General features: G+C 36.2%; 3 protein-coding genes and 2 non-coding genes across 5 annotated transcripts; 3 read left to right on the top strand and 2 right to left on the bottom strand.

Annotated features, from left to right (window-relative positions):
- The first annotated feature begins 242 nt into the window (after positions 1-242).
- LOC143547322 (26S proteasome non-ATPase regulatory subunit 7 homolog A-like) lies at positions 243-3,370 on the top strand. The gene is made up of 10 exons (XM_077038778.1): positions 243-435; positions 1,622-1,714; positions 1,800-1,881; positions 2,022-2,118; positions 2,238-2,313; positions 2,396-2,454; positions 2,551-2,673; positions 2,788-2,845; positions 2,953-3,038; positions 3,122-3,370. The coding sequence occupies exons 1-10, from the start codon at positions 249-251 to the stop codon at positions 3,182-3,184; spliced, it is 924 nt and encodes a 307-aa protein (XP_076894893.1). The 5' UTR covers positions 243-248; the 3' UTR covers positions 3,185-3,370.
- Positions 3,371-3,972: 602 nt separating this feature from the next.
- TRNAA-UGC (transfer RNA alanine (anticodon UGC)) lies at positions 3,973-4,045 on the top strand. Its single transcript has one exon. It is a non-coding gene; the product is annotated as a tRNA-Ala (tRNA).
- Positions 4,046-5,628: 1,583 nt separating this feature from the next.
- Positions 5,629-7,867, bottom strand: LOC143547341 (uncharacterized). The gene is made up of 8 exons (XM_077038792.1): positions 7,748-7,867; positions 7,390-7,657; positions 7,228-7,315; positions 7,031-7,155; positions 6,877-6,958; positions 6,658-6,775; positions 6,104-6,258; positions 5,629-6,007 (listed from the first exon to the last, which is right to left on the bottom strand). The coding sequence occupies exons 1-8, from the start codon at positions 7,865-7,867 to the stop codon at positions 5,629-5,631; spliced, it is 1,335 nt and encodes a 444-aa protein (XP_076894907.1).
- A 96-nt stretch (positions 7,868-7,963) lies between these two features.
- Positions 7,964-12,602, bottom strand: LOC143547340 (putative receptor-like protein kinase At5g18500). The gene is made up of 3 exons (XM_077038791.1): positions 11,691-12,602; positions 10,686-10,724; positions 7,964-8,032 (listed from the first exon to the last, which is right to left on the bottom strand). The coding sequence occupies exons 1-3, from the start codon at positions 12,600-12,602 to the stop codon at positions 7,964-7,966; spliced, it is 1,020 nt and encodes a 339-aa protein (XP_076894906.1).
- Positions 12,603-15,098: 2,496 nt separating this feature from the next.
- TRNAA-UGC (transfer RNA alanine (anticodon UGC)) lies at positions 15,099-15,171 on the top strand. The gene has a single exon. It is a non-coding gene; the product is annotated as a tRNA-Ala (tRNA).
- Positions 15,172-27,022: the final 11,851 nt, after the last annotated feature.

Below are 27,022 nucleotides of genomic sequence, written 5' to 3'. Positions count from 1 at the left end.
CGAGACACAAACCCGAGTTTCAAGCCTCGAGTTTTTTGAACAGGAGAGGCTCCAAGCTCAAACAAACCAATTATTAAACTTTGATATCTTCGGGTCGGATCCAAATAAACCACCCAGCCACACGCACCCAAACCAATATATTATTACCCCCTCACTTCCTTTCTTGTACAGAAAGACACCACGGGGGAGCAATTCTAGGGTTCCAAATCACCACTTGAATTTAATCAATCAACAGGTAAACGATAGCAATGGACGTGATCAAATCACAACAGCTGTCAGTGCGGTCGATCGAGAAGGTGGTGGTGCATCCGTTGGTACTCCTCAGCATCGTCGACAACTACTACCGAGTCGCTAAAGACACCAAGAAGCGAGTCGTTGGTGTTCTTCTTGGTAGTTCCTTCAAAGGCACCGTTGATGTCACCAACAGCTATGCAGGTTGGTTTGCTTGCTTGCTTTTCAATCCATTCGTTTGGATCCGAGCTGTTAATTATTTCATAATTATAGGCTAATATATGTTAGCATGATTAGAAATTGTTTATGCTTAAGATGTGTATCTAGGGTTTGTAATTATGACAGTTGATTTTTTGTGCTTGTTTTTTTGTATTGAAGTTCTGTATTTATTACTGTCAAATCAGGTGTAAATTTTGTCCAGGATGTATGTCGAGTGGTTGACTGCTATGCAAAACTATGCTATCATTGGCAACAAATTTGCATGGTTTGTTACCAGATTGATATGTGCATCAACTCATTTAGTGCATAAAACAGAATTTTCTTTGCGATAGGTGTTGAATACTTGAAAGAGTTGTCAACAAAGATGTACAAAGATCAGTGTTTTAACTATAATTGCTTGGTTAATTTGGGGTATGAGATGTATGGCGACAGTTCTAGACTTCTAATACATTTGAAAGGAGTTTTTTGCAACATTTAAGGTCTTTCTTTGATACAGAATAATACGTCGGAAAGCAAGATTCGGATAGATGTTTTGAAAAACTAGGGATTCTAGTCTTCATGACTAAAAGAATACCATGAGCTTCTCAGTAACACAGTTGAAGCTTGAAGCCATCTCACCTAAGATTGATTGTTTTACCGAACTTCATTCGGTGGATGCTTTAACAAGATGGAGTTATTATCAGAAGTAAAATTATGAAATAGTCATAAAGATCCGAATTATGCCAGTTCCTAATTTCTTATTGTATTGAATGTTTAACACTTCAACAAGGTACACAAAAGCTGTAGCATAAGTTTGTCAGTGATATTCTTCCCTCTGTTTTATGGAAATATAAATTTGAGTTTTGGTGTATGTAGTGTTAGAAGACAACCATTGCACTAGTCTTCATCTAACTATGTATGATTCATTTGCACCTTGAAAAGTTTTGTTGCATAAATAAACATCACTTGTTGAATTCTGATTCATGAACAGTCAATACAGAAGTTATAAATCAGAGAGCGTATGTTTGCAATGTCAGTCCTGCACACCTCTTTATATGTTGCAGTCTGATTTATATGAACAGTCAAGAACTTCACGTTCTGCAACAGTGAATATACATCTATGTAAAACACTTGTATGGTAAACAATTAACATCTAGATTCATTCTTTTAAATGATTATTCATATTTTGTAGTGCCATTTGAGGAGGATGAGAAGGACCCCAGTATCTGGTTTCTTGATCACAATTATCATGAGGCCATGTTCTCTATGTTCAAGAGAATCAATGGTAATGCTCAAAATTTCAAAATTACAACAACGATTACAATTCTCCCCTATCATAAAATAGATGCTAATATTTAAGTTTGTTGCAGCAAAGGAGCATGTTGTAGGGTGGTATAGCACAGGCCCAAAGCTACGGGAGAATGATCTAGATGTTCATGCTCTATTCACTGAGTATGCAATATTATCTCATTCTAAATTTTACTTTTCCTTACATTTGCAAGAATCAGTCACTTCATTCAAGTTTCCATGCCCTGTTAACCATTTTCTATTGATTATTATCGTTTCTTGACTGTTGAATCTTGTTACTGCAGCTATGTTCCAAATCCTGTATTGGTTATCATAGATGTGCAACCAAAGGAGTTGGGGATACCAACAAAAGCTTATTATGCCATTGAAGAGGTTAAAGAGGTAAATTAGTACTACCTTCTATTCTATTATCTTTTGTTAGTTACAATATCTGTTGTATATATATACATACCATTCATCTCTAAATGTTAAACTAAGCAGTGATTTGCTTCAATTTGCAGAATGCCACTCAGAAAAGCCAGAAGGTTTTTGTTCATGTGTCTTCAGAAATTGCTGCACACGAAGTAGAGGAAATTGGTAATCACTTGAAGAAAAAGAAGTACCTGTTTGTATTTTCTTGATTATTTGTTTTTTACTAATTGGAATACTCTTTTAACAGGAGTGGAACATTTGTTGAGGGATGTTAAGGATACAACTATCAGCACACTTGCAACAGAGGTTCCTTTTTTTGTTATATAATTTTTTCTATATATTCAATTTCATCGATTGCCGACGACAGTTGCAAAACTATTTTTCTTGTTTAATATTGTATAGGTAACTGGAAAGCTGGCGGCATTGAAGGGTTTAGATGCAAGGCTGAAGGAGATACGAGGGTATCTGGACCTTGTTATAGATGGCACACTACCATTAAATCATGAAATACTGTATCATCTACAGGTTTATTCTTTTACCCCTCATCTATATATCAAACACCATTAAATCATATCAATTTCTGTTCATATTTTACAACCTGTCAGAGGAATCAGTGTTAAGTTGTTTTTTTAATTGCAGGACGTGTTTAACCTTCTTCCAAATTTGAATGTTGCTGATTTGATAAAGGCATTTTCAGGTACACAAATATGTTACATTAGAAAAGGCAGGAAATTTCGTTAAAGATTCTTACTCTTTCTTACTTTTGCTTTCGTATCTTATATGTTTCTTTTTGTTACTTGGCAGTGAAAACTAATGACCAGATGCTTGTTATCTACCTTTCGTCTCTCATCAGAAGTGTGATAGCTCTTCACAACTTGATCAACAATAAGGTAAACACCCCTTATCATTATATCTTTAATCTTTACCCAGCTGGGTTTTAATGAACTCTTCTTGTTTTATTGATTGTTCCCAGGTGCTTAACAAGGAGCATGAGAAAGCAGAAGATGCAAAACCAGCAACGGTAGCCAGTAGTTAAAAGAGAGATAATCGGCGCAAGGAAATCTTAATCTTCATTTGTATTGGTTTTCAGAGTTTTTGAATTCATGAATGTTGTACCAGAATGTGTTGCATATCTTCACAAATCTTGTCTAATTTTTTCGTGAGTTGGTATTGGATAAGAAGTTTAAATTGCTGTTAAAAACCTGTCAAACCAAACCAAGTTAGAAAGAATTGCTTTATAAAATATGCATGACACATTGACACTCCTAAGAAAGTACAAGTCTTAAAAAACATTTTTCTTAATATGGCTAATCGAAAGCGATGGCCGATGGGGCTCTCGAGTCCAAATTTAAGATCATTTAGTTAACAAGGTTGGACCTAAATATCCAACATGACTAGCCTTAAAAGCCCCATCATTTATGCAAATCAAGGGCAACTACTACAAGATTGCTAAAGGCAAAATACAACCTTAACCATCCAGTGGGCTCACCATTAATTGAATGGTCTTCCACAGCAGCTTCAGTTGTGCATTTTCTCATAGCCATCATTTGTTCTTGATTTCCTTCCCACCCATTTCTTCAGGCCTTATGCTCTTGTATTTAAAAAAGTCTTTTATTAGAACTGCATTCCTCCACCTTAATCTCTTATGTTTTAACGTATCCCTTTGGCTTTTGGCTGACTTCTACGGTGTGTTTTCGAAAACTTTGCTTCTTTGAACTTGAAGGAACATATTTATGAGGAATATGTTGAATCAAGCCTGACTGGCATACTAAATTTAAATTACAAAATCTGATATCAAAATATGAAACAAACAAGAATACATGTGGGGATGTAGCTTAAATGGTAGAGCGCTCGCTTTGCATGCGAGAGGCACGGGGTTCGATCCCCTGCATCTCCATACTGTTCTTATTTTATCATATTTAGTTTTAATGTTTAATATTTACTTTTACTTGTTTATTTTAAATGTTATAATTCTTTGTTAGCAGTTGCTGTTTGTTGTTTTGGTGGAAATGCTTGTTGTGTTAAGTACTTTTATGGTGGTTCTAGCTGCTTGCTAGCTTTCATAAAAGTTTGTTGTCCTTAAAAAAAAAAGTAAAATTCTTTGTTCCGAAAATTTTTCCTAAAATCCATCTTAGAAATAACTTTTCTTTTACCGTCTTCTTAAACATCTCCAAAATAAGTTTACGCTCAAGCGTCACTCAAGTTTTATTTTCCACAGGCATCACATTGTCCTCAAGTCCATCCCACTATCCCAGTGTATAGTGTCAAAAGTCTGTATATTGTTTTTGAGTTGATCATGACAGTGTATAATTAATGTCTTCTCAACATCCCAACCATGGAAGATGTTGTAGTGAAGGATCTTGAACCTCTTAAGCATTGGAATAAATATTTATAGGGATAGACAAAGTAGTTCATTGGCTTAAGCCAAGCATGGTCTCGATCTTGCCTATGACAAAATTAGATCAATTCCCAGAGTCCAGAAACTGATGAAGGGAAAAAGAAAGATGAAAAACTTTCATATGCATATAAGGTCAATAATGCATGCCATGTTATGCACAACAAACACCTAAATTAAGTGTAATATGCTTTGAGCATGGCAAGTCGATATTAATTCGAAGACCATGCAGGGAGTTCAACGAAGAGCATTCTAAAGGATTTTAGAACATGGATGTGAAGAGTACGGACTTGCGGGCTGGGGTGGCCCACATTTATTTTATTTTTTAAATGTGTTTAATGTAATAAATTAAATTGGTTTGGTATCTTATGCCAAAATTTAAAAACTAAAAGACAAATTAACATAACCAAAGCGTGCGGGACAGGAAGCAACCCCGCCTATCCCTTATTTATTACCGCCACACATTCGGAAACAGAAAGCACACAAATAACCCATGACAACTACGACCCAGTACTCCCATGTATGCGGACCGGCCGTATACCCAACTCAGTGCAGTACATATCACAACAGTGTGAACTTTATCTACACAAAAGGTGCTCTTATGTAAGCGAAAGATAAAGCCATAACGTGCTATAAGGTTTTCGCGCGTTTTACAACACGTTTATTCTTTTTCGGTTTTTCTTTCTTCAGTTTTTTGGTGGCGTCATCCGTATCTGGGGAAAAAGAAAATACATAATAAGCAATTAAGCATTATTAATTAAAAATCTGTTGCATATAAGTTAAGAATGTTGGCTCAATTGTTGTTTGGCCCAAGTGTAAAACCCAACCCAAGAATTAAAAGGGTTTTATTATATTTGGTAATGTCTTGGCTAGCAAGTTAGGTTAGTTTATATAAGCCGAGTTATGGTTAGACATTATAGAATATAAAGCTGGTGCGACCAAGTTAGGGTTCATTAGAAGTCAAACCGAGTTAGGGTTTGAGAGTTTGTAATCAGTTTTTGAGTTATATTTCTGATTAATATAAACGAGAGTTATTCGTTTAGTTCGTGTTTGATTATCGATCCGGGACTTGAAAGAAGGGATTTTTAGTTAAGTGTTTGGTATGCACCTTGCGAGCGAAGTAGCTTTCTTTTTACACCAGTTAACTTTGAGCTTGTTGTACTCGGAGATAGAGCGGGTGTTGTTGAGAGTGTGATAGTAGTGGGCAGGGTGGTTTGAAATACTTGGTTGATGATGAAGCGAGCGGAACTTTTGTAGCCAGCTGGTTTAGCTAGCTCAATTTGAAAGATTCTTGTTTGTCCTATCATGGAGTGCAAAGGTTCCGGTATGATGTTCGGGTCTGTGTAGCCTTGGTCCACAACCATTTTGATGCACTCGGTTTGAAGAAGCGATGTCATTGCCTCGTCGAAGAAGATGGCTGATGCTGACTTGGTGTGATCAGTAATGGTGACATTGACACAATACCTGTTGTGCGTACGTTATTGGTCGATAATTAGGAATATGAGATCAAATCATGATGTTGTGAATGCTATTGATATGGATTAATTAGATGATACTTACATATATCTTGGTTTCGAGATGTCACCATGGTCTGTGCACGCCATTATATGTCCTCGCGGTTTCAACTTCTTAAGGCATTCGGTGCATCCTTTGTAGTACCACGAACGGCGTTTGTCTATTTTTTTGATTGATGCAATGCATGTGAATCTAGTTCCCTATATATATTTCATTGAACATGTATATATATAAATGAGTTGAATGCGTATGCTTCACACTTTCATTCAATTGGAAGGAAAACGAAAAAGAATTTGATTGTTGCAAACTTGCAATGTTTTGGTATTATGTATAGAGCATCACATCAACTAGCATAATCTACAGAATAAAGCAATATTAATTTCATAATCATGCCGCCTCACTGATTCACTGGTCTACCAGTTGAACCGGATCGAAGAACCAGATGACGCCATAAATAATATAAAAAATATATTATGTGAGAAATTTGGGCTGTTTTGGTGGTCTTTAAAAGCTGTTGTTAAAACTGCTCCATTAAATCATTTTTATGGCCGTACGTAAACGATATTCTGTATACTAGATACGGAGTGGAAGATACTTACAGTGTGATGTTTTGGTACTTTTTCTAGCAGTTCTGCAAGTGTTGCTCTATTTCTTTCGCTTTCATCGTCCTTATTGCCTGACATGCTGTGCTCGATTTCCGTGTTTTCCCCCTGGAATCTGGAATGACAAGCAAATTAAATAAATATTGTAATGATATGCTAGAAGGACATGAGTAGGACCTGCAAGTAAGTAATATTATAAAACAAAAGAGTCATTACTTAGCAGCTATAGCCTTTGCTTGCTCAATGTTTGGATCAAGATAAGTGTGCGTTGCTGACGTAGATTTTAGTTGAAGTGCGCCTGCTATGAAATAACTATGTTAATATGAAAGTTATAAGGCATGTTGTATTTTAGTGGTTTTTTTTTGTTTACCTTCGTTTTCAACGACTTCCATTGATGTTAATGCTGCTATAACCGGACAGGGTGCATGCCTTAGAGCATCCTTATCGAATGAAGTCGCAACCTCTCCCAATAAAGTGGCTTCAATAACTTCACCACTGGGAAAATGTTTGAAGATCGATAAGTTGTACTAATTAGATGATGATTGATGAATGGAAAGACCTACGTACCTTGGGTCTTCAAGCAGTTTTATTTTCAAACAGTCTTTGTCTGATTGGATGAGAGTGTCAATTGTACTTTCAACTTTCCCCACATAATCTAAAAAGACGACAGTTAATGTTTATCACAAATGTCATGAACATATGTATATGATTGCTAGCAAGTTTACAAACCTGTTAAAAGTCGATGTTTGTTAAGGCGTGCTCGTAAGTTCTCATACGTGACAAAGTTAAAGTAATGTGAAGGAAATCCATCATCGATTATTTGAAGAAACATTGCGGCTTTACCAATCCGAATAATAGCACAATGAGGAGCAATCTTCCCAGTGTATCTGCAATTCTCACATATATAGTTGGTAACACGATAACAGGATTGGAGTGTGATTATGACGTTGAAGTGTTCTACGTCTCGCAGATCAGCAACAACTTGGATTGCATCTCCCTGTTGGATCAGTATATATATGTTACAAATTAATCTAACAAAAAATTGAAAAAGGTAAGTTAGCAAAATTTGAAGGAGAATGATGCATACGTTTCTGTCAACAAAAAGGTACCAACATTCAATCTCAGTTTCTGGGGGTATCCATCTCCTAACTACCCTCACCTCAATAGGTTCAGCTGCGTCACCAGGAGAAATATCTCTGCCATTCATTATAGTTTGTGTGTGACAAAAGCAGCCAAACTACACATCAACATGTGCTAAAAGAATTTTTTATTTTATTTTTTTTGTAGACGCTATATAGGGAAATCATTTGTTCTTGTAGGTGGTTTGGTTAAATGTTTGTAAAAGAAGATAAATCGCAAGACGGGGTAGCACCTAGAAATACAAATAACGGTTATAGCACCTAGAAATACACATACACATCACACATATGTATATGTGTGTGTATATATATAGAGAGAGAGGAGAAGTATAGAATAAAAATTCATTTGAGGTGTGAAAACCTTATTTAACATCGTTTTTTTTACATATGTAATATATGTAGGGCTGTAAATGAACCGAACGAACACGAACAAGGCCTTGTTCATGTTCGTTCGTTAAGTAAATAATGTGTTCACGAATGGTTCATGAACACTTACCGAACGAGATTTTATGTTCGTGTTCGTTCATTAGGGAAATTAATGTGTTCACGAACGGTTCACGAACACAAATAAAATCGGCAGAGCCTAGAGATTGAGACCGATGTATTCATCAATGTGAATAATGAAAGCCTTTAAACGAATCGAATGAACACGAACAAGGGCATGTTCGTGTTCATTCACTTAACTTTAAAAGAACACAGACACTTAATCGAACAAATATTTATGTTCATGCTCGCTAATTTAAAAATGGACATTTGTGTTTGTTTGTTTAAAATCTAAACTAACATAACTGAATAAAGATAAACGAACATGTATGAAAAAACGTAAATGAACACAAATTAACAAACATAAAACCTTTAAGTAAATGATTTATCCAGATAATATTTAATTATTTTCTATTAATATTAATACATAAATGAACATAAATAAACAGACATAAACAAACGTTCATGAACATAAATGAACGAACGGAACATGCGTTCATGTTCGTTCGTTTAATTAAACGAACAAAAATTTTTTGTTCATGTTCGTTCGTTTATTAAATAAACGAACATAAATGAACTTTTTTCCGAACGGTTCATGATAGTTTACTGAATATTCGGTTCATTTACAAGCCTAAATATATGTTGTTATATTTAATACAAAATATTGAAAAATAAAAAAAAATTGTTTTACTATTTTTTTACTTTTTTTACTAACTTTTATATATGTTCACAAACAATAATTGAAGGAACATGACTCGTGTTCATTCATTTACCTAATCTAACGAAATTCATTGTTCATGTTCGCTCATTTATTAAACGAAATTTCCATCGAACGTTTACAACCCTAAATACGATTATGATCAAATGTATTCCTTTTATACACGTGAGCTGCTAGCATGGACGCACCGCCGAAGAATATAAGAAACTAGTTTGAGGTCCGTCTATTATACGAGTAGTTTTTGAAAATACAATATTTAATAAATAAATAGTCGATATACAAGAAACAATAAACCTATTAAACATTATTAATACGCAGTCGTTGTACAATAGTCTTTAAAACAGTTTCAAAGTAAAAGATTATTATAAATATTAAATATTTGAAAATAAAAATAGGAAGTAAACATTAAATTAACAAATTTTGAAGCATAAATTTTAAGAATGGTAAATATTATTTTATAATTATAAATTTGTTAAAAATGGTGAGGTTTAATATGAGGATGACAAGTGGTAAAACTTGTAACTTTTTTTATTAGAGAGTATAGATAGATATAGATATAGATTAGTTGAGAAGCTACATTTTGATAATTTGTGCGCAATTTTATGTTTTTATTGGTTAAATTGATGCCAATTTGACTTCAAACCTCTTTCAACTATTGTCCTTGATTGGTTAAATCCAACTTATGACAATCTTATCAATTGTTTGTTATTTCTTTAAGGAAAATTCTGATCCTGCATTGCCCCCCACATTAACAATTTTTTGGTTGATGGATTCTGTAGGTTGCTCAGTGGCTAGCAAATTAGTTATGATTGATGGAGTTATTTGTAGTACTTGGAATTGGGTGAGAGCTTCTAGTTTTGCGTCGGAGGGGGAAGAGTTAAGACAACTTTTAATTCTTTGTCTGGAGGTGGTATTAATGGAGGGGGATGATAAAATTGGGTGGGAAATTGATGCTTTAGGAAGATTTTCAACCACAAGTCTAAAAGTAAGAATAATTGAGGTATGTTTATCCACGCCAAGTTATAGGTTTTATTAGAATAATTGGGCCCCTCAAAAAGTGGGAATTCTAGCTTGGAGGACAAAGTTGGATAGGGTTCCGGTATTGACATCTCTGGCAAAGAGAAATATTATGGTGGAGTCTGTAGATTGTTTGGTGTGTGGCGGGATAGAAGAGACGGTCGATCATATTTTTGTTTCATGTGGTTTAGCTCAAGGAGTTTGGCAAGCAATCTCACTTTGGTGCAAGGTTCCTCATATATATGCGTTTAACTTTCGTGATATCCTTGAGCTTCATAAATTTACAAAATTCTCAAGGAAAAAGGCAAAGTATTTCCATGCGGTTTGTCTTGTCTCGGTTTGGTGTTTATGGAACACCCGCAATGACATAGTGTTCAATGGTTCGGCGGCGACTGCGGGTGTTGTTGTGAGTGATATTAAAGTTCTAAGTTATCTTTGGGTTAAAAATAGATCCGGAAGACCTCTTTTGTCATGGGAGGATTGGTGTAGGTTTAAAGTGTAATTGTTGTTGGGGGTTGTGTTGACTGGTGTCTTGCTAGTCTATTTGGTTTGTACTTGTCGTTTTTTATTTTATAAATTTGCTTTTGTTAACCGTTAAAAAAAAGAATTTTTTTTGGTTGAAGAGTTATTGCATGAAAAGTATAGCATAAAAAAACCAAGTGACTAACCTTAAAGATATGGGTGGTGAGTGGTGACTGGATGCACTCCTGCATCATTAAAATTTCAAATTTTAAAAGTGTGAAAACGTTTTAACGATAAATGTGAACGACAGTATTTAATTATTTATGTTCCTATCAAGCTAACAAATCCTGCCCAATAATAAACCATTTAATTGTATACTAATGCAATACACATGTAATGTAATATATAATCTGCGTGAGAGAGAAAGAATATAAAAAATAAAAATAAATAAAACAAAAACAATACATATAAGTACGTCGAAGCTGCCTCTCCAACTTTTTATACTTTGAATAATAAAACTAACCCGGGTACTAATTATTATTAGTTTTTTATTGTTTTGTTGTAGTTTGATGTTGTTACCTATCTTATCAAACCTTTTAAATGGTATTCTTAAAAATAAAAAAAAGGTAAATTTACAAATAAAACTATAAATGACGTATAAAAAAGTATTTATAGATTTATGAAACTTTCCACATTTATTTTTTATTTTCATATTGTGTAACGTGTAATATATTCTATTTTATAATACATCTTTTACATAAACTCTTGAACATATTTATTGTATTTCACATTAATTATGTAGTATAGTAGTTTGAATAAATCTATTTATTTGGACCCTTGTTATACACAAGTATCTAACCTAGTGTTTGTATATAAATTTGCTATTAAAATTATTTCTTCAAAAGTTACGACTATTTACATTTATTATTAACATAATATGATACTTTTCGATTCCATGTATCCATCCAAAAAGTTACATTTCAGCTTAAACTATAACAGACCGTCAATCTTCGCAAAAAGTGTATTTATTTATATACATAGAAGTATCTACTTTTCCTGTCAAGGACATTTATTTTTGAGATTTTTATATATTTTTCCTTCTTAAACCTTTGAAATTACATATTTCCTCAAAATACAAGTTTTTAATGTAAAATGTTATGGAATAAGATATCAATTTATTAGTTAATTGATAGAAAGAGGAAGAAACTTACTTGATAATAAAGTGCAGTTTCAAGAGTACTCACAACCTCTTTCATTTGTGGGCGTGCTTCACGCTTTAGATTCAGACACCGATACGCAATTGTTGTAAATGTCTTCAATGAACTCGGATTTATTTCATCCTTTATTTTATCAAAAATGATTTCCTCTATTTTATTCTGATCATAAAACAGTCGTACCAATTCTGTCAGAGACTGCTTATAAGTCTCACTTGGGAAACCCAACCTCCCACATAGAACTTCAAATAACACAACACCAAAGGAGTAAACATCGCTCTCTTTTGTTAGTAACCCGTTCTCAGCATACAATGGATCACAATACCCAATTGTGCCTACTGGATTTGACACCTGAAACGTGTACGGTTGGTTAGCCGAAACAGATTTTGATAGACCAAAATCCGCGATCCTCGCGTTCCAGTCTTGATCTAGAAGTATATTACCACTTTTAATATCGCGATGCAATACTCTTTCATGACCGTCATTAGGACAATGAAGGTACGCAAGACCACGAGCTGCTCCAATGCATATCTTAAGACGTCTACTCCAACCGAGATCATCGCTATTGAGATAGCGGTCAAGACTTTTTCTGGAAACATATTCGTACACAAGGATCTTCTCCTCGCTCTCGTCACAAAATCCCAAGAGAGAGACAATGTTGTTATTTTTATAGAGAGAAAGCGTCATGATCTCCTTCCAAAATTCAGGTTCGCCTTGGCCAAATTCGCGATTTAAGCGTTTTATAGCGACCATTGTTTTTCCTGTGGAGTGGGCGAGTTCTCCCTTATACACACTCCCGAAACCTCCTTTCCCAATACAGTTGTCATTGGAAAAATCGTTTGTGGCTGATTTTATGGCTTCCAGTTGTATTTGAAGGTGATCGAAATGTTTTACAGGAGGCGGCTTCATTTCGAGGATGGTGAAAATTAAATCAGAAATCAGAAACAAGAGGGGAGAAGAATTACAACCAGAGATAGGAGATGATGCATTATTTATGTTCCTCAGCATCTTACTATTGTACCACCTACCTCGTTGACTCTTCCCCCTTCACTCTTCTTCACACTGTTTGAGATTCCTTTTTTAACTTATAGTTTATAATTTTTAAGTTGTATAACAAAGTTTAGTTTCGTGAGTTATAACTTTGTAATTTATAACCTATGACTTAAATAAGTCACAAGAAGGTAACATAAGAAATCCCTTATAATACATATGTGTATATATATACTAGGTTAGATTTCGTGTACCATTATAGGCTGATAACAAAAAAAAAAAAAGGACAAGAAAGTAAATATAATAATATAAACCAATCTTACTTTTGTTTATGAAAGTCATTTATAAACTTTTCATGGATTTTAAAACGTAACTATTAGGAAGAGTAAATTCGGTATTGGTACTGGTACATGTATCAAAATCGGTACCGTTGTTACCAAAGTTTTGAGTTTCAGGATCGGTACAGTGCGGTATGGGTATTTTTTGAATTTTTATCTTCAATACCGGTACCAAGAATTTTTGATTTTCGCGATCAGGATTTTCAATACGGTATGATACCGAGTTCATCCCTGATAACTATAACTGAGACGACTTTTGAGCATCTTAAAAATCTTTATAAACATGTTCATCCAATGATCCAGCCTGGTTTAAATCACCGGCTTCCGGTGCAAACCGTAAATCAAATTATTACTGAAAACAAACAAACCGATCAAGAAAATACCGAATTTAATAATTTATCAATGTGAAAGGAGAAATTTTTATTTTTCAATGAATGGGATTACTTTTATATCTATAGAAAACAATAAAAATTGTGTACATATAATTATTTAATATTCAGTTCACACTGCATCTACGTTGCTCAACAACTTATTCATGTACCACCTAACCTCATTCACTCTTCTTTCTTAGTTTTCACACATACATACATGTGTGTACCTACACCGTGGATCATGTTTATTAACATGATATATCAATTATTGTAGATTTATTTTTTCAAATTTCTTCAAACTGCCAAAAAATTGTGAACATAAAATTAAATATTCTGTTTAATTTGGGCCTTACAACACAATCAGATATCTTGGTAAAATATTTTTCAAATATGATAATATAAAACAATCTTACGTTTCAAATTTCTTTTAACTCTTTTGGTTGATTATAACTAGATATTTACCCGGCGTCTTGCGTAGGCTAGATCTATTTTGTTTTCTGAAACATACAACCATGCGGGAAAAATAAACATAAAGTCGTCTACTTCAAAGCTAGCTGGAAGTTTAACAACATAAACTGTTAGAGAAAATTTAAGAGTAGCATTTAAATGATTTGATTTGAATCCCAACAATTTACTATCTTCCTAGCGGAGTTTCTGTGTGACATGCCTACAACTGTAGGGTTGTTCAAGATTATGTAACACTGCATGCATGTAGTTGTGGCTGCTGCGGTCTGACTGATGACGTGGGCTGCAAAAGATTTCGTTGGTGAAAATTGCAGAGAACGAGAGGTTGGATCATGCTCCCTGGTAACTCTGGTGTTTAGCCTACATTACCTGCAATATGCATGGTTGTGAGTTTCTTACTGTGGTTTTGTGTAAGTTGATTGTTTGTGGTTACCTTCATTGAACCAAAACAAAGTCACTTTTGCGGGTCGATAGGATCAGTTCTTAGCTTTCTTTCTTGGAGGCGTTTCATCTTCTGCATAATTGTTGCGTGCGCTATCAATATGTCAATAAAGATGAGGATATGGATCTTTGTTCTGGTTTTGGAACTGGTTATCTGATCATTTCTTTGTTTGATTAAACATATTCCAACCACAAATATCCCAAGGGTAAAATATATCTCTTTTTTACCAGACCATCTCAAACTTTTTTTCACAAAAATGCATTTTTTGGACATATTATCTATCTATAAATTTGTTAAACATTTAGAATTTCCAAAGATTTGGTTATCTGATAGTTACCACTTAAAGCAACCGAAGCACGTCCAAACACATCCGTTTTTTTACAGATGATAAGTGATAATCTGATTATGACTATTCAATAATAACTTACAAAATAAAGAAAAACCTTTTGAACAATAATACAAATTTGTGATTTTTATAAGGTAAATAAACTTGCAATCATGTATGACACAACTAATAGTTATTGGTTAAGCTTGATCATAAAGTTAAGCCGTGATTGACATTAAAAAAAAAAAAATACTTATATTAAAACTTCATGATCCCCCAATTTCAGTTTGTCATAAAGACGTAAACCCCCAGGATTGTATGATCAAAAGAACAATCTAAGACTTGCAATTCGTTGTCATCCAACTCAGAATCCATAAATTGAACCATACGAACAATCCTAGCAGTTTTTCGGTTAATATCACATCCATCTTCCTAAATCACATTAATAAATCAAAAACAAACAAGAATACATGTGGGGATGTAGCTCAAATGGTAGAGCGCTCGCTTTGCATGCGAGAGGCACAGGGTTCGTTCCCCCGCATCTCCATACCTTTTATTTAATTTTATGAATACTTTTGAATCTTTTTGTTGTTTAGAATTAATTCTTCCACTCTTCTCGTAATAATTACAACACCAAACATATATTGCAAACTGCAAGGATAACTTAACTTACACTCTAGTATTACTCTAATTTCATTTTCTGTTCGTCGTATTTTGTACTGTTAGACATAACATGTCTTCAAATCCATCTTAGTGTATAGTCTGTCAACTCAAGTCTAAGATATTTGATTTGTGGCGTAACATGCTTTATGAGTTGATCATGATAGTATATTATTGCTTTCTCAACTCACAAACTCAAACCTTGCAACTAGTATTGGCTCAGAAAATATTAAATGAAGGATTTTGTTGAAGTCATATAATAAAACAGTGTCGTTCTTGAGATCGTTAACAATTTCTCAGCCGAAGGGGTGAAATAGTTTGAGCCATAAGTAAAATGATGCCGATTCCACGGCTTTACTCAAATGGCTTAAGAAACTCATAGTTTATTCATAAACTTCATCTAAACAGGGGTTTCTCCTTTGGTGGGCTTAGGGAGTAGTGGTTTCACGGTCGGTCAAGCCGCATTAAAAGCTGCTTCAGGTAAGGTGGCAAAACATGAAAAGACGTGTCTTGACAATCAACATGTATTTATTCCTTTTGCTTTTGACATTTTTGGTTTTCTCGCGCCTGAAGCTGTGGAGCTACTTACCCGTGTTCAGCGGGTCATGCATAGTAATGTTATGACTCCAAGATCAGCAAATATAGTTTTTAAAAGATTGGGTTTTGCGATTCAAAAAGGGGTAGCGGCGCAGCTTGTTGCCCGCTTGCCTTCTGTTTTGATGTAATCCAATAAACAATTAATATTCATAAAGGTTAGAAACGAACCGAAAGGTTCAAGAACAAACGTTCTTTACAATATTCTCAATATCCACAACTAAGTAAACAAGAGACCTAATAACCATATTTATAAATAACAATAAACAAAATATTTGGACCGGACCAACTTAATGGGCCTCATGCTCCTGCATCATACTCCCACTCTTGAGAAAAAGACTCGACCACGAGTCTTGTATGATACGCTTTTCCCTGTTGTCTTCAGCACACGCCAAAGCCGTGCTACACTGATCAAGCATAATTTGATAATTATCTCTTGCCTATATCCATGTCATGAGTTGCAAGCCCAGGGCCAAAGCAATCAACCCAATAACATTCGAACATCTTACGTGCCACCTCTTGGCTTAATTATTATTAATTATGATTTATTTATTTTTCATGAAGCCCACGTATAGAATGCATGTGATTGCTTGCATTCTCCCAATTAGGCTAAATATTTCCAACCTTAGTTATAGGTCTCATCATTTGGAAATAATAATTTATCTCCATAAATTTCATTATGATTATCTTTAATTTTGGCAACCCCAACATTATCTCATTTTGAATTATGAATGTTTATCGACAAATGATGCCGAAGTTTACGAGTCAACATGCTGGCCACCATGATTCTCGGTCAATTAATGGAACTTTCATGACCGGTACATGATCTCCAGCCAACTCCTCGCCACCACCAATTGCTACCCTATCACCACCAATGGCCACTGTATCCACCATGGCAACCCCGTTGCAAGTCGCATAGTCTTGCCCGTGTCTTATCTCGATCACTCCTTTTCTGATGTCGAGTTCTTCAACCAGCTAGCTAAAAACCCTACCCGAACAAACACATATCGTCTTCCTTCTTTTTTTTTCTTTTTTCTTTTTTTAATAATAGATAAATTTGCAATCACCGAAAGGATGCTCCTCTTCCCCACCTCACGTCCCGGACATGAAACTCTTGGTTCAGTTTCCTTCAACAATTACACCCCGTAAGTCAGGATGGATTCTTTTACTGCCTCTATCGGTGGATCTGCAAACAGTAACCCATCTCTTCCTTGGGCACGCGAACATCAATGTTTACCTCGTTGCCTCTACCGGCGATTCTACAAAACGAAAAGCATTAATCTTCACGCAGAGCCATTTGAACAACCAAAGCTCTGATACAAAATGATGCCGATTCCACGGCTTTACTCAAATGGCTCAAGAAACTCATAGTTTATTCATAGACTCATCTAACCGAAAGGTTAGAAACGAACCGAAAGGTTCAAGAACAAACGTTCTTTACAATATTCTCAATATCCAAAACTAAGTAAACAAGAGACCTAGTAACCATATTTATAAATAACAATAAACAAAATATTTGGACCGGGCTAACTTAATAGGCCTCATGCTCCTGCATCATAAAAGGTTATTTTATTGTGTTTGAACAATTAAATTTTTAAACAAGCTTATTGGATTATAAATCCATATTTATTGGGTTAAATTTTTAAAGGCTATTTTTATAACTAGATGCGTAATAAAGATATATAGAGATAGACCAAAGACTAACATTGGCTTAGGTCAAAATACATATATTAATAAAGTCGTTACACATTTTTCAATACAAATTTCAAGCATGACATACACAAAGGTTCTCCTCAAATCCAAGAGTCCGGAAACAAATGATGGAAAGAAAAAGATAAAAAGAGTTTCGTGTGCTTCTGCTATATGATCAAAACTGTATTGTCATGTTATGGATAAACCTACTGTACCCTATGCTTTGAGCATGGCAAGTCGATATTGGAATGCATGTTCTTGATTTATGGAGGCATGGAAGTATAATTCACTACAATTGTTACACTAATAGCTTCTAGTCTGATCGAGATGATTCTCGATAAAAAAGAAGATGCATTTTTACACTCAATAGTGTACATTTACTTGGAAGAAGTAGATTATACGATTGCGTGAGTTGCTGTTTTTTATAAAAAAATATTTTTTAGTTTGAAGTTATAATTGCTTTTTCTAAGGCTTAATGGATTAAAAATAATCTCTCCTAAACAAGATAGTATTTGTGAGAAAATCAATTATAAATATTTCCTAGAGAAAATTGAATCAAAAAGTGTTAGAAGAATCAAATTCACGAAAGCCTTACTTCATGTTAACATTCACTCCGTGTTATGTTAGCGTCAAATCACACTATGCTCATTCACTTTTACACTCAACCAAGGAAACATATGATCACTCCCACTTTACTCTCCATTCCAATACTTCCTTATCCAAAAATAATAATTTATATTTATATAGTAACAACATTGGGAGGATTGTGGCTTCCACAGTTGTTCTTCTTGCTTAACATGATGTACCCATTTCCTTCTCTCTTTCACTTTCCCGTTGTCATACATGCGTATCTTAAGTGTTCACGTGTCCTCTTCTTTTGGAACCTCTTTAATTGAAAAGTTCTAAAGATAATTGAGACATCCAACTTGGCAGAGCAGACGGACCAGGCCAAACCATGTTCTCACCTTCGCCGGAGCAGACGAAACATTAACGGTAAACTTCATACTCTCGCCTTTAATTTGCACATTTTTTCTTACGACTCACTTGATTGCAGTTTGTTGTGCCGCATTCCAGTTGTTAGTAATAGACTTATTATTGAGATATATTTAGCCAATATTATTTCCATATGATTTGTATTATTATTGATTCACTACCTTGTATTGTAAACAAATATATATATATCGTGTGAATAGAGGAGGAGAGATTATCGATCCAAAAATATCTCTTAACATGCCTAAAACCCTAGCCGCCACCCCTACCTTTCTTGGCCGGCTTTCTGTTTCACGATCCTTTCCACCACCATAATACATCTTCCTCCTCATCTTCACCATTCTATTAACCATGGACTCCAAACTACATCCCGCTGTGACGGTAACCAACATCAAAAACTTCATCCCCATCACTTTGGAGATGGAATCCGGCCAATATACGACTTGGTCGGAACTCTTTATCATCCATTGCAAGGCATATCTTGTCTATGATCATCTCACCAATGCTACGCCACCGGTTCCGCCAACATCCCCCAGCATAGATGCCGACCCCAAGAATCCTACACCACCACCCTCTGTTGATTCATGGCAACGCATCGATTCCATAGTTCTACAATGGATCTATGGAACGATTTCTGTGGATCTCTTGAGCACAATTTTGAAGAAAAATACAACGGGTGGAAAGCACCTGATGATATATTCACCGACAATAAAGCCTCTCGAGCCATTCATCTCAAAAACAAGTTTGCAACTACCCGACTCGACAATTTTCCAAACATGAGTGCTTATTGTCAAGAACTGAAAGTTCTTGCCGATCAACTCGCAAACGTTGACGCTCCTGTTGCCGATGATGATCTCGTTCTCCAACTCATCACCGGCTTAAATGAGCAATACGAAGGGATTGGCATGTTGCTACAAAACACACACCCGTTACCGTCTTTTTATGCAGCTCGTTCAAGTGTAATCCGAGAAGAAACAAGAAAATCGGTTCAAGCTGCCGGAGCCGCGGCTGCAGTGGTCGTTCCCGTGGTGGCCGTGGTCGTGGCCGTTCCTTCTATGGACGGGGACGTGGTCACCAACCAAACTTCCATGCACCTCCTAGAAGTCACAATCAGCAACACTGGTCTGCTCAATCGTATTGGGCTCCTCAACCCCAACAATGGCCAAGCCCACATTTACAACAATATCCCAACTACCAGCCCAATTGGCCTAGTCCACCGTGCCCGTACCCAACTGCTCCAAGACCCAATTTACAATCAACTGGACAGTCTGGAAACGGAATTCTTGGGCCTCTGCCCAATCAGGCGTATGCCGCAGCCTACACTCCAACAAACATCGAGCAGGCCCTTTACACTATGTCGCTTAACCCGCCAGATCAATGGTTCATGGATAGCGGTGCTACATCTCACATGACCAACAACCCGGTAATTTCCAATCTCTTTTTAATAATGGCATTTTACATAATATTATTGTCGGTGACGGTAAAACTATTCCGGTAAGTGGACAAGGCAATCAAACCCTCCCACCCCCTACCCACCCCTTAAATTAAATAATGTCCTTATCGCTCCCAAATTAATTAAGAAACTTATTTCCGTTCGTCGCCTAACTATTGATAATTGGATTTCGATAGAATTTGACCCGTTTGGTTTTCTTGTGAAAGATTTCAAGACTCAGATCCCTATCCTTCGATGCAACAGCAGCGGTGATCTCTATCCGCTTCTTCCACCAGAGTCCACTCAATACACTTCACCTTCCACCTTTGCTGCAATTTCTCAACAACTATGGCACCAACGTCTTGGTCATCCGAGACCGGCCATATTAAAATCTTTGAATTTTTCTAATGTTATTTCATTTAATAAAATGCATAAGACTCTTTGTCGAAGTTGTGTTCTTGGTAAAAGTATTAAATTACCTTTCATGCCTTCTAATACTTGCATTTTTCTCCATTTGACATTATTCATAGTGACTTATGGACATTTCCCTTTTTAAGCACCGGGGGGACATAGGTATTATATATTATTTTTGGATGACCTAACAAATTTTTTATGGACATATCCCATTGCCAAAAAGTCACAAGTATATGATGTATTTTGCAACTATTCTAAGCAAATTGAAACACAATTTGAATGTAAGATAAAAACGTTTCAATGTGATAACGGTACCGAATATATCAATTCTTCTTTTAAACAATATTATGATCAGAATGGCATGATTTTTCATCTATCGTGTCCCAAAACATCTTCCCAAAATGGGAAAGCAGAGCGCAAAATACGCACCATTAATAACATGATACGCACCCTTCTAGCCCATGCATCTTTACCCGCCTCATTTTGGCACCATGCCTTAGAAATGGCCACATACCTTCTAAACATCCTTCCTAATAAAACTCACCAACTTATTACACCCACCAAACTCCTCTATCACCGTAAACCCACTTATGAACACTTACGTGTTTTCGGTGCCCTATGTTATCCTCTCCATCCGTCAACTCTCACCCACCCATCGTTCTACACCTTGCATCTTCCTTGGCTACCCTACTCAACATCGAGGTTACAAATTCTTGGACCTCAAAACTAACCAAATAACGATATCACGTCATGTCGTCTTTGATGAAACAATTTTTCCCTATGCCAACCCACCTCAAACAACACCAAATTATGACTTCTTGTCCGCTCCTCCGCACCCTCATATCTGGGCCCACATTGACCCAACGCCCACCTCAGTTCAATATCCACCCATGGCTCCATCCACTATCTCTACATTCACCCACTTAAACACCCAGCCCACTACGGCCCAAACACCCAGCCCACCCACCTCTCCTACAACCCATGTTAACATTCCCATTTCCTCACCTATAGTGCACTCTTCCACCATATTCACATCAGCCCAATCACCATCTTCTAATACAAACACAACATCCACCACCGTCCTTCCTGACATCGACCCTCCTCCTCCGCCCACAACTCTATCCATGCGCACACTCGGCATGGACGGTATTGTCAAACCTAAGAAATTATTTAATCTTTCTACGATGGCCATAATCCCTATTCCAAAAAATCCAGCCTTTGCATTGTCCATACCGGAATGGCGTAACGCCATGTCTGACGAGTTTAATGCCCTTCTTAAAAATGAGACTTGGGAACTAGTTCCACGTCACCCTCAAATGAATATTATTCGTAGCATGTGGCTTTTTAAGAACAAGTTTAACTCGAATGGCACCCTCGAGCGATATAAGGCTCGGCTAGTATGTGATGGTCGTTCCCAGCAGGTTGGTATTGATTGTGGGGAAACCTTTAGCCCGGTTGTCAAACCGGCAACGATTCGCACAGTTTTATCTATTGCTTTATCACGGTCTTGGCCAGTTCATCAGTTGGATGTCACAAATGCGTTTTTACAGGGAAATTAAACGAAACGGTTTACATGTATCAACCAATGGGGCTTCGTCACAAAGATTACCCAGATCACGTTTGTTTACTTAAAAAATCGTTATATGGGCTAAAGCAGGCACCACGGGCTTGGTATCAACGATTCACTGATTATGTTTTATGGTTGGGTTTTAAACAAAGTCGTTGCAATACTTCTCTATTTATTTTAAATCAGGGAAATGACTCGGATACCTATTACTATATGTTGATGACATTCTCCTCACCACTTCATTTGATGCACTCCGTTAGCATTTGCTGTCTAGCCTATCCGCGCGAGTTCGCCATGAAAGATTTAGGGTCGTTGAGCTACTTCCTTGGTATTTCAGTTACACGTACAGGGGACAATATGTTTTTATCTCAAGCTAACTATGCTCGAGACATAATTAAAAGGGCCGGTATGGAGTTATGCAAGACCGTAGCTACCCCAGTCGACACAAACGGGAAACTTAGTGCCTCAACCGGTACACCATTTCCCGACCAGACACTATATCGTAGCATGGCCGGAGCTCTTTAGTATCTCACTTTCACCAGACCGGACATTAGCTACGCAGTTCAACAGGTATGCATGCACATGCACGCTCTGATGACTACTCATTGGGATGCTCTTAAGCGCATCATTCGTTATATTGCTGGATCCGTGGATTATGGGTTAACTTTGGGTAGCACCACTAGCTCGTCTCTTCTGGCATACATGGACGCTGATTTGGCAGGTTGCCCGGATACTCGTCGTTCTACATCTGGTTACTGTGTTTATTATGGTAATAACTTGATCTCTTGGTCTTCGAAACGACAACCGACTATCTCTCGTTCGAGTGCTGAAGCCGAATACCGCGGCGTTACTAATGTCGTGGCCGAAATATGTTGGTTGCGCAACCTTCTCTTAGAGTTAAATCGCACCCTTTCACGAGCTACTTTAGTCTATTGTGATAATGTTAGTGCCATCTACTTATCCGACAACCCGGTTCAACATCAACGAACGAAACACATTGAGCTGGATATTCACTTCGTTCGAGAACAAGTTCAGAAAGGCCAAGTTCGTATTCTCCATGTCCCTACCTTTTATCAGATTGCTGATATCTTCACCAAGGGTTTACTGCGCACTCTTTTTGAAGACTTTCGCTCCAGTCTCAGCATTCGGTCTCCTCCTGCTTCGACTGCGGGGGAGTAATAGACTTATTATTGAGATATATTTAGCCAATATTATTTCCATATGATTTGTATTATTATTGATTCACTACCTTGTATTGTAAACAAATATATATATATCATGTGAATAGAGGAGGAGAGGTTATCGATCCAAAAATATCTCTTAACATGTTCCATCAGTTAGACCAAATGCATGCAGTTGTTGCCCTTTGTTTTTGCCTCCGAGCATGTCTTTGTTTGTTGTAGTTATTTGTCATTGTTATTTGCTTGTTTGTTTGTTTTTTTGGTTGTTGATATTCTTTGGTCTTCAGTATTGCATGCAAGGTGCATGATGAAATGTTTGTCGTCATTTTAGATGTTCTTTGGTTTTTCAGTTACGTATGCCAAGTGTTCGAAAAATTGTTTGTTGGATATGCGTTCTGTAATCATCATTCTTGAAATATTACTTTGGTTATATAATTTTGTTCTCCTAAAAAATTACTTATATGCTTCACACATCTACTTTAGTAACACAACAACTACAAAAATCGTAATTAATCTTTCATATTATAAAATGTAAGAAGTGGTTTGTCATATATATAAATAATTTAGACCATCATATCCACCTCTATAGAACTTACAGTATGAGTTAAGCTGTGGGGTTGTTCACCAATCTATGGACACCATTTTGTCTTTTTGTTTGAGCAATGCTTATTCCGTATAAAAGTTTTATCTTCCACATACATTGGTCATAAATTTGCTTATGTGAGGTGTGAGGAGAGTCTCAAATTTCTGAATTTATTAACTTTGTTGGTCAAATACACAAGTCTTAAATCATTATTACTGGTTAGAAAAACGTGAATGCGCTGCCTGACCATGCTGTTGCTATGTAGATACTATGTTTTACTGTTTTAGCTACTATATCAATTTTCAAGTTAGGAGTTTCTCTTTTTTGCTTTGGTGGTTTTCGCGCATTTTTTGTTGATAGTTATTACTTGTTTAGTCTCCTCATCACATTTTGTCATTCATGTTACCTGTTTTGCAGTTGTTATCGTGTGTTTTCACTCTTAATGGTTTTAGTAGAAGAGGATTACCACCTTATCATGTATGTCTTTTTTTGTTTATAATTAGGGAGTGATATTGTAGACTAACTTCATATTAGTGTTGGTTTCATCGTTTAGCTTAAGTTGTTATATTTGTAATACTTTTTTGAAATAAACTAATCTACTAAGCATGTCACAATGTAAACGATAACGTTCTAATTATCAAATGCCATCTTCGGCCTTCTCCATGTCTATAGATGACAATATAAATATATGTGAGTCATCTAATGCCTCTTCAAGTAGGTCTTCTGATGTTCTTCATCCTGATATTGTCTCACCTTTCTAAATTGACAATGAAGATTGTGACAAGGTTTGTGCCTCATGTGGTGCTCTCTTCTGATATGATGAATGTTTAGTCTCAAGATCTTCATGTCAAAATGTCAAATATAATCATTGTTGAAGGTGGTACCGCTGCCCTACCGTTTCCAAGAAGACCTTATATAACTATCATCCATCTTTTTCAGCAGTCTGAATTCATGGCAAACATTAGGGCTTACAACTCTGCCTTCTCTATGACCTCTTTTGACGCTAAGGTTGATAACAATATCAACAAAGGATCAGGTCCTTATGTTTTTAAGATATTTGGCCAGATTAATCACTGGCTAGGTTCTCTTTGTACTCCTCCTAACCAAAGACCACGCTTTTTGCAAATGTATATTTATGATACTGAGAATAAAATCTCCAATAGACATTATGCCTTTACTGATGGCAGTCATTACCGTCTAAAGCTGAAACCGTATCTGCATTGGTAAACATACTTGAACATTGCAATGAGTTGGTGAAACATTTTCGAACCGCTAGGGATCTCATCACCTCTGTTGATACCCCAGTTTTAGTGTCTGCCTTTATGGCTCTGATAGGAATCATTCGTAAGACGTGCCATCTAGCGGCACGCTCGGGGCCATTATTTCTGATGGTGATGCAACATGTCATAAGTATGACATTGTTATTTGTCCTAAAGATGACATGGTACAACGAATATGCAAATTACACCCGTTTTACAAGCCATTGCAGTACCCATTGCTTTTCCCATATGGTGATGGTGGATGGTCACCGACTCTTTATCTACGTCTTCCTGATGGTACACGCGAGAAAAGACTCACTATCAACATGTACTACAGTTATGCCCTTCGTGACCGACACAATGTATACGCCTTTCCATTAAGAGATGGTCGTCTGTCGCAATAATATATTGTTGATGTTTATGTATGTATTGAGGAAAACCGGCTGGACTATATAAGAAACAACCAAAATTTGTTCCGTACTGAGTTGCTCCAAGGTGTACATGATGCAATACAGCTTGGTGACACTAAAGCTCGAGATGTTGGTAAACGCACATTCCTTCCATCTTCGTTTACCGGAGGACCACATTTATATGTATAAGGATTATCAAGACGCATTGGCCATTTGTAGAATACAAGGTATTCTACAATATTTTATCACTTTTACATGTAATCTTAACTGGCCGCAAATTAAAAGACACATGTCCAAATTTCCATTACTGAAACCAGAAGATCGTCTAAACATAATTGCCAGGGTCTTCCAAATGAAACTCAAATCGTTCATCAGATTCCTAAAAACAAAAAAGCCTTTTGGTGTTGTTGCAGGTTGGTTGTTCTTATTACTATATGTCCATTCTTAAATTACGTATTGTCTTTTCTATGCAATGATCTAACCTCGCCTTCTTTTTCGTGATATAATGGATGTATACATGATTGAGTTCCAGAAAAGAGGTCTTCTATATTGCCACTTTCTGCTATGGGTAACTCCTGCATACAAGATTAGGGATGAATATGATGTTGATGGGTACATTTCTGCTTAAATTCTAGACCCTTCCATTATAGCTAGAGCATGCTTATCAAATATCTATTCAAATACATATCAAAGGTTGATGATCGTGTTTGTTACACAATAACAAGTATGAAATACCAAAAGACACCTAACAACATCAGCAACTGTGACATCTTAATGAGATCTAAAATTTCCTTGATGGTCGTTTCATATGCCCGTATGAAGCATCTCGGATGTCACACCCTGTTTCAGGGTCTAGATGTGTGACTAGCAGTTGGTACCTATTTTGTAAATATATCAGAGTAGCGGGTTTATTTTAGCGGAAGTCTTTACATATTAAAATATTAATTTACATTATCAAAACTACTCGGGAATTAAACACCCGAGTTTCAGGTTTACAATATCGTGATATTAATAATACAAGGATTTATAATATTAAAAAACGAGCCATCTCGAGCGATCTTCTATGACTTCAATCCTTGTATATCATCTATTATCATCTAGTACCTAGTTGGTATTATTCAGCAGACTTTAAGTCTGTTTCAGTTTCAGCAGACTCGAGGTCTGATCAGCAGACTTGAAGTCTGATTCAGTTCAGCAGACTCGAAGTCTGATCAGCAGACTCTTAGGTCTGCTCTAACCTTAGTATAGTTATAGTCGTTTTATGAAAATACTTTGAATTTACATATGACGTTTGGAATAGCACGCTTTGGCCTAATAAAGGATATCACGTTGGCAAACTTCTCCAGGTAAGCAAACGGGTCCCGCGGTTGATTGGGATTTGTACGAATTGCTTTCCTTAGGCAAGAAGAGTCTACTAATGATACCCCCTTCCAGTTACTACATGCCCGTCAAAATAATAGTTTTGACAACATTACTTCACGTGGAAGCAATGTCTTTACTTTATAAAACATTACTTGGAAAATATTAACAGTTTAACGACTATACTCTTAACTAAGTTGTAACTAGATATTTAAAGTAACTAGTAAAGTAACTTAACCCTATTCCTACCTTAATCG

The sequence above is a fragment of the Bidens hawaiensis genome, unplaced genomic scaffold, assembly GCF_021521415.1.
Source record: "Bidens hawaiensis isolate Kalapana, Puna unplaced genomic scaffold, B.hawaiensis_p1.1 tig00014712_1, whole genome shotgun sequence".
In the NCBI taxonomy this organism is placed as follows: domain Eukaryota; kingdom Viridiplantae; phylum Streptophyta; class Magnoliopsida; order Asterales; family Asteraceae; genus Bidens; species Bidens hawaiensis.
Note: the sequence above shows the minus strand (reverse complement) of the source record. Positions and strands in the feature narration are given on the sequence as shown.